Source organism: Nicotiana attenuata, unplaced genomic scaffold, assembly GCF_001879085.1.
Source record: "Nicotiana attenuata strain UT unplaced genomic scaffold, NIATTr2, whole genome shotgun sequence".
Lineage (NCBI taxonomy): Eukaryota > Viridiplantae > Streptophyta > Magnoliopsida > Solanales > Solanaceae > Nicotiana > Nicotiana attenuata.
This window is the reverse complement of record NW_017672551.1, coordinates 49146-57527: the sequence shown is the minus strand read 5'-3', so window position 1 is coordinate 57527 and position 8382 is coordinate 49146. Positions and strand designations below refer to the sequence as shown.

The 8382-nt window shown below is 37.8% G+C and overlaps 1 protein-coding gene across 1 annotated transcript; it reads left to right on the top strand.

Moving 5' to 3' along the window:
• The first annotated feature begins 3598 nt into the window (after positions 1 to 3598).
• LOC109213640 lies at positions 3599 to 6921 on the top strand. The gene is made up of 3 exons (XM_019377458.1): positions 3599 to 3731; positions 4980 to 5662; positions 6379 to 6921. Exons 1-3 carry the CDS (start codon positions 3599 to 3601, stop codon positions 6919 to 6921), a joined length of 1359 nt encoding a protein of 452 aa, XP_019233003.1.
• The last annotated feature ends 1461 nt before the right edge of the window (positions 6922 to 8382 follow it).

Genomic DNA, 8382 nt, shown 5'->3' with positions numbered 1-8382 from the left:
TCACATGATCAGCTAGTTCTTAAAATCCGATTACGCATCGATCAAAACCGACCAAACGACAGTCCGAATGACCTGAAATTTTACACACATATCCAAAATCAGCTAACGGAGCTACAGCAACTCTCGGAATTCCATTCCGACCCTCGGATCAAAATCTCACCTATCAACCGGAATTCGCCAAAATACTAACTTCGCCAATTCAAGCCTAATTCTACACCGGACCTCCAAAATCAATTCCGATCGCACTCCTAAGTCACAAATCATTTCCCGAAGCTAACCGAATCACCGGAAATCACATCCGAGCCTTCTAACTCCTAAGTCAACGTCCGATTGACTTTTCCAACTTAGGCCTTCCTTAAAGAGACTAAGTGTCTCATTTCTTATCAAAACCAATCTAAATCAACTCTAACACACCACATACCGATAACGAAACATAAAGAAGCATAAAATGGGAGAAACGAAGCAGTAACACATGAGACAACGGGTCGGGTCGTCACAGAACCACTAACAGTGCAGGGCCAATAGCACCACACATTCGTGAGCCTAGTTCCATTCTGTTAGATAGTTATGTGTAAATATGTATAGATTATATGCAGTAGGAGTAATAATATATGTAGTAGGAGTAAAATATGTATTATATATAGGTTTCACTGTCTTATTATTAATAAAAAGATTTTTCTCCCGTGAATTCTTACTTGGTATTAGAGCTTCAGTGAGAAAATTATCATTGTGCATCATTCCAGCGACATCCGGAAAGAAAGATCTCGCTACCGTACAAATTTTCGGCAACTTTGTCTTGTTCCCAAGGTTTATCATTGCCACAATGTTATTGTGCATATACCAGTACGATCATTATATTTGAAACTCTTGTGCTACCAAACCCCAAAAATTCCAGTCTCATCGGATCAGAAAAGTCAGCCACAATGCGTCTTTCCCGTTGATGACTCAATATTGATTTGCGTTATTTCCTCATTGGTAAATGTTGTGCGAACACCAACACTACCATATTGTTCGAAAAAGTCAGGTGACAAAATTTCAGTCAATCGCTCCAGCAGAAAGTCCTACACGTGCCTCCATGCGCCACCAAAACTAGTGTTTTGACGAACTACAGTAACTTTTCCGGCGTGCGTGAACCATTTCGGCCACTTTTTGACAAAAAATTTTCAGGACAACTTACTCATCCAGTGATTATGAGTCTACCCATATAAATTACATCAAATTCTAAAAACTTTTATTTTTTCTAACGTGAACAGTAATTTCCAAAAATGTTTCTATTGTCCGGCATAATTATAGAACCTATTTTGTAGTGTGTAATTCGGCTATATCTCACTATTTTCAAATTTTTTTGGTGACTTGTCGGTCAAATTATGTTTTTCAGTAATCACCTAGTTTTGTTTCTTAGAGGGAGTCTAGTGGACTTGTATGTTGCTTGCACCGGTCATTTTATGGTGTAGAGCAGTCTCCTTTAGTGTGGTAAGTTCAGCACAATTATCCAGGAGTTTGGCATGACTCGTAGTGAAGTCGAACGATTAGCTTGCAGATATTTTCACCAAGTCTCTCACAGGTCCTGGTATTAGTTACATATGTAACAAGCTCGGTATATATGATTTGTATGCACCGGCTTGAGGGGAAATGTTAGATAGTTATTTGTAAATAATCTAGTCTCATATGTAGTAGGAGTAACATATATATATATATATATATATATATATATATATATATATATATGGGGTTCATTCTCGTGCATTCTCATACCACAAAGGACCCATGCACCTCCCATATGGCTCAAGGATTATGTTTCCACCGGTTCTTCTGGGACAAGAAAATATCCTTATATCATCTCATGTTACTTACCAACACCTATGTCCAGTCCTCGTATTAGTTACATATGTAACAAACTCGGTATATATGATTTGTATGCACTGTCTTGAGGGAGAATGTTAGATAGTTATATGTAAATAATCTAGTCTCATATATAGTAGGAGTAATATATATATATATATATATATATATATATATATATATATATATATATATATATTCCCGTGCATTCTCATACCACAAAGGACTCATGCACCTCCCATATGGCTCAAGGATTAGGTTACTTCCATCGGTTTTTATGGGACAAGCAAATATCCTATATCATCTCATGTTACTTACCAACACCTATGTCCAGGTGGCTCGAAATGGCTTTTCAGTAGTTTTGCCTTTTTTCTTGGATTTTGGTTTGGTCTTGTTAAGGCCTAATCTTTCCCAATGACGCAGATGGTGTTCATCATATTCTCCATTTGGGTCTTCTAAAGAGTCTTGGCAGTTGCAACCAAGATCCCAAGAGCAATGTCCCGTAAAGGGGCATTTGAACCACCACACTATTTTTCCTTCTTTGTTAAAATATTGACACCAATCATGTTCCTCCATGATGCTTTGTATATTCTAGAAGAATTCTCCGCCAGGTTCAAGGTATGTATCTGTTGTATCTTTGGGTTGAATCATTTGGCAAAAGAAGATGGTTTTATTGTATTTTTTGAGATGGAAATGGTCAAATCTTATGCAAACCGTTTTGTCATTTCTTTTGGTAAAAGTTGGTTCACCAGATTGTAGAGATTGCTCTGATTCCCTTAGCTTTTTGTAATTTGTGATCCAGTTTTAACTGAGCCCAAGACTTTCAAGGAAGCTTCTAAGCATCAGTAATGGATAGAAGCAATGAAGCAATGAAGCAAGAGATCAAGGCTTCAAAATGAATATACAAGATCAAATATAAAGCTAATTGTGAAGTAGACATGTTTAAGGCAAAGCTTGTTGCAAAAAGCTATTCTTAGCAGGAAGGATTGGACTACCATAAAAAAAATTCCCAATGACAAAAATGGTCATTGTGCGCCCTATTATTAGTGCGGAAGCCTCTAAAGGTTGACATCTATTTCAAGTGGATATCAACAATGCTTTCCTCCTGGGAGACTTGGAAGAGGAGGTGTACATGGACTTACCACAGGGATTCCTAAGGTAGTGGGAGTACAAGGTATGCAGGCTCTTGAAATCCCTCTATGGCTTGAAACAGTTGTCAAGATAGTAGAACATTAAACTTACCACTGCTATGTTAGAACCTGGTTATGCACAGAGTGTACATGATTATTCTCTTTTTACTAAGAGACATGCAAAGGACATTGTGACCGTCCTTATCTCTGTGGATGACCTTTTAATAACTGGAAGCTCTAAGTTATTGATAGATGAAGCCAATGGTACCTTACATAGTTGCTTTAAGGTGAAAGACCTTTGAGAACTTGGATATTTTTTTGGAATTGAAGTCATGAGGTCATACGAAGGTGTTTTATTGAACCAGATTAAATATGCATTATAAATGATTTCTAATGTATGAATGACTCAATGCAGACCAACTACAACACCAATGGAACTAAATCATAATCCAACTACATTAGATTATAGCAATCATGTTGGAAAAATAGATGATGCACAGCTAGAAGAGGTCGAAACTTATCAGAGGATACTGAGGAAGCTACTTTATCTAATCATCACAAGACCTGATATAAGTTTTGCAGTCCAAGGAATAAGTGAGTTTATGTAACATCGCAAGAAGTCTCATATGGATGCAGCTCTAAAGGCTATCAAGTACATCAAAAGGGCACCAAGTTTAGGCATACCGTTGAGGCAGGAGAAACCCAAACACTTACTGGATTCTGTGACTCAAACTGGGCATCATGTCCTAATACAAGAAGGTTTGTAACAGGGTAAGTGATTAAGTTGGGGGATTCCTTCGTGTCTTGGAAATCAAAGAAATGGCAGGCCATCGGTAGAAGCTCAGTGGAAGCAGAATATAGAAGTATGGCAGTTGTAGTAACAGAGATCATCTGGATGGTTGGTCTATTAGAAGAACTTGGGAACAGAGTGCAAACACCAGTGCATTTACATTGTGACAACAAGGAAACAATATAATGCAAATAGTTGTGAATCTTATATCTTATGAAAGGACTAAAAATATAGATATATATTTTCATTTTGTGAGTGAAAACTCAAAAATCGATTGATTACACCTCTGCATGTTCCCACAAAAATGCAGCTAGCTAACTAATGACTAAGGGACTGGGAGCAGTGAAACATCAGTCACTTTTGTCCAAGTTGGAAGTGTTAGATATCTTCCACTCTCCAGTTTGAGGGAAGTATTGATGTTGTTAGAGAATGTAAAAGACTTATTTCTTAGTAATGTATATAGGCTACTTTCTTAGTAATATGCATAGGCATATATAGATAGCAGATTTGTAGGACAGATTTACAGGATTTCTTCTTTATTTCTTTCATTAGTTAGCACCTATTGTATTGTATTTATACATCACTTACCTATTGGAATAAGATACAAGTTATTTTCTCCAATTCCGAATACATGGTATCAGAGCCGGAATTAGCTCACAGTGTTGCCGGAATTTGTACCAAGTTTCTAAGTGACACTCACGTCCAAACTAGGGAGATTCACCTCCCTTTGATCTGTAGAAACCCAGAATACAATGGTCGTATTCCAAGTGCATAAAGATCATGCTCCCATGAGAATTTTCCAGCAAGTCTATCCAGAAGCAAGTGTGGGCGCGCGGCAGATCATTTTCATCTAATCTCTTGGCTCTGACATTACAGAACAATATCCGGCGTAGTTGTGGTGTTTCGTTGATTAATAAACTACGGCTGATCGCGGTAACTTCGTTCCAGTTTTTGATTGCTCTTTGTTTCTCAATTTGTTTGTTGATATCAACGGTTTAGAGTCTATAATATTGTTGAGGCTGCCTAGTTTATAGACCCAGGTTGTTGATTTGTTGATTTGATTGTATTCTAATGAAGTTTTATTTGAGTTAGATTTAAAACTTTGTATGGTCATCCTTTTTCCACGACTGGTATTTATCAGTGTTTGGCGTTCTATTTAGTGAAATTATCTTTGATATTCTCATTCTGTTGTTGTGAGTTCGTTTATTCCTCGATAGGGAACATAACTGAAAATCAAGAAAGAGGATTTAACAATAATAATGATTATGTTCTGGTTTCGGTGGATGAGTTTGCAAAATTTTCTCAATATCAAGAATCACTTAAGGAATCCGCTTCAGTTACCACCCTTGTTGAGTTGGGACAAACTTGTCTTATCTCCTCTTCAAACAAATGGGTGATTGATTATGGTGCCACTAATCGCATGACAGGTAATCGTAATATCCTGTCTAGCTTTCAATGGCACAAAGCACCATCTATTGTAACTGTAGCTGATGGAACAACCTGTAAAGTTATGGGATCTAGAACTGTTAAACTGACCTCATATATTACTCTGTCATCCGTGTTAAGTCTACCAAAGTTGGCTTTTAACTTGATTTCTGTTAGTAAACTTACAAGAGACCTCAATTGTTATATCTCATTATTCTTTCTCGATCATTGTCTCTTTCAAGATCTTACGACAAAGCAAACTATTGGTAAAGGACATCTATCTGATGATCTCTACATCCTTGATGAATATGGACCTCGATTTGTTGCCTACTCCAGTGTCGTGACTCCATTTGAAGCACATTATCGATTGGAACATCCTTCTCTACCTATGTTGAAGAAGTTATGTCCCCAGTTTCATAATGTTTCTTCATTGGATTGTGAGTTATGTAGACTTGCAAGACGCCATCGCAGATCGGTAGGTCTAAGAATTAATAAGCGGGCTAAGTCAGCTTTTGAGTTAGTTCATTCTATTGTTTGGGGAACATGTCCCGTTATTTCCAAAATTTTGCATATGTATTTTTTTACTTTTGTGGATGATTTCTCTCGAATAATTTGGATTTATTTTATGAAGAGACACTCTAAAGTATTTACTCACTTTTGTGCCTTCTGTGTTGAAGTCAAAACTCAATTCAATGCTTTGATGCATGCTCTAAGGAATGATAACACTAAAGAATATATGTCAGAAATATTTTAATCCTACATGAGACAACATGGTATTCTCCATCAATCTGTATGTGTTGATACACCTTCTCAAAATGGAGTTGCCGAGGAGAAGATTAGGCATCTACTTGAGACAACTCGGTCACTTATGTCCCAAATGAAGGTCCCTAAATATTTTTGGGCTGATATGGTCTCTACAACTTGTTTTCTGCTTAATCGTATGCCATTGAATGTGCTTGTTAGTAATGTACCTTATAGTGTTCTTTTTCCAAACAAGTCACTATTTTCGATCGAGGCTAAGGTGTTTGGAAGCAAATGTTATATTCGAGATGTTCGACCATTTGTTTCCAAGTTGGACCCCAAAGCATTAAGTGTGTTTTCCTAGGATATTCTCTCATTTAGAAGGCGTATCAATGTTATTCTACTGACCTTAACAAATATTTGATGTCAAATTATGTGGTATATTTAGAGACAACAACATTCTTCTATGCACCTCCCGTTCCTACAAGTCAGGAAGACGAAGATGAGTGGTTAGTCTATCAAGTTACTCGTGGTTTGACAAAACAATCAGATGATGTTGTTCCTCTATCTCATGATTCTTTTATTGAGCACCAATTGACTATTGTGCCTTCAGTACCTGATCCATCTGTGCTAGAACCTGCTCCATCTGCACTAGCAAGACTACCAATTATTCAAGTTTACTCTAGGAGGCAAGAAACTAGTAGTAATACATATCCTGCATCAGTTTCTTCGTCATCAGATCCTCCTCTAGATGATCTTCCAGAAAACCTTGAACTTCCTATTGCTCTTCGCAAAGGTATACGTACTTGCAAATCCACATATCCCATTGCAAATTATGTTTTCTATGACCATTTATCCGATGTGTCTAGTTCTTTGATTGCTTTTCTAGACTCCATCTTTGTACCCGAAACAGTGAAGGAGGCTTTGAGTCATCCTGGGTGGCGTGATGCAATGCTTGAGGAGATACATGCCTTGGATGAAAATCACACTTGAGATTTGGTGAATTTACCCAAGGGAAAGAAAGTCCTGGGATGCAAATGGGTCTTTGCAGTCAAGGTTAATCTTGACAGTTCTGTGAACAATTCACACGGTCCGCACGCTGGTTCATACAATGCGCCGCCCGCTCTTGTATAGAAAGCAACGTGCGACTTGAAGGACAGGATCCGTTGTGGATTTGTACATCCACCATTTTATGTAGGAATGAAGGTGCTCTTGGCTCGACATCCCCATAAGCGGGACCAAGCATGTTGCCGTCAGAAGCAGAATCCCGTATTTCTTCTAGAGAATCTCCTAATTGTTCCAGAGCAACTAGAAAGAGATTCTTTAACCAGAAAGAATTCGGTTCAGATGTAGGATACCTATTGTAGCCAATATCTTATTACGAGTAATTCCGACAACTTCAGGAGAAAAAGAGGCATTTACCTATTACAGAGATGGTGCGATTTGATTCTTTTTTTTATTTCATATTTATTCATTTCTCTCAGTCTTACGAGGAGAAAAACTCGAATTAGTGAAGATACTGAATTTTTGTATTTGAAAAAGATTTCCGTAGGGATCTCTGAAGTAGATGGCGGTTGATAAAGAACTCTTTGATCATAATTTCCCGTATGAATACTGTGTTGAGCATGAAACTTGTGATTGGTAGTAAAACACCTATTCGCTCGTTGAGACCTAATTCGATCTTCATAGAGTTCTCGAGATAATTTTTATCTCACATCATGAGATAAGTATTTCTTCCATCATGACATAAGTACGCAGTTATTATTGTATCGGCCCAAAACCTCGCTAATTGATCTTTACGGTGCTTCCTCTATCTCTATCAATTAAAGCCTTATATCCATAGAAAAAAGTTGCTAGGCATTTTTATGGGGTAAAAAAGCCAAAATAAGTGATTTTAGCCCTTACCAAATCCAATTCTCTCTCGATACGTTCCTCAAAAAATCCGATTCGGGCGAATTCTTCCCCCAACTAACGAAGAGATCTTGGCGGAATTGCCACATATGAAATTGAGCACAGTTTTGCAAAGAAATAGCCCACTTGTTTCTCGAGAAGAGATGGGAAACATGCTCAATATCATTTGATTGAATAGTTGACCCGGATCTACTGCTGGATAAATACCTTTGGCAGCCAATCCTCTTGATAGTACGGTAGTAGCATCTAAATGTGCAAATGTCGTAGCAGGAGCAGGGTCGGTCAAATCGTCTGTGGGTACACAAACTGCTTGAATAGAGGTTATGGACCCTTCTTTGGTAGAAGTAATTCTTTCTCTTGATTCTTTTCCGATCGAGATGTATAGATCCTGTTCATGGATTAACGAAAATGTGCAAAAGCTCTATTTGCCTCTGCCATTCTATGAGTCTCTTCCTTTTTGCGTATGGCATCGCCACTCCCTTTGGCAGCATCCACTAATTCGGAACTTCATTTGAAAGCCATATTTTGACCCGGACGTTTTCG

Coding starts and splice junctions, on each gene's coding strand:
- LOC109213640 (XM_019377458.1), top strand. CDS start 3,599: ATGGATGCAGCTCTAAAGGCTATCAAGTACATCAAAAGGGCACCAAGT. Junction 3,732..4,979: donor TCATGTCCTAATACAAGAAG/GTTTGTAACAGG, acceptor ATTCCTCGATAG/GGAACATAACTGAAAATCAA. Junction 5,663..6,378: donor CAAGACGCCATCGCAGATCG/GTAGGTCTAAGA, acceptor GTATATTTAGAG/ACAACAACATTCTTCTATGC.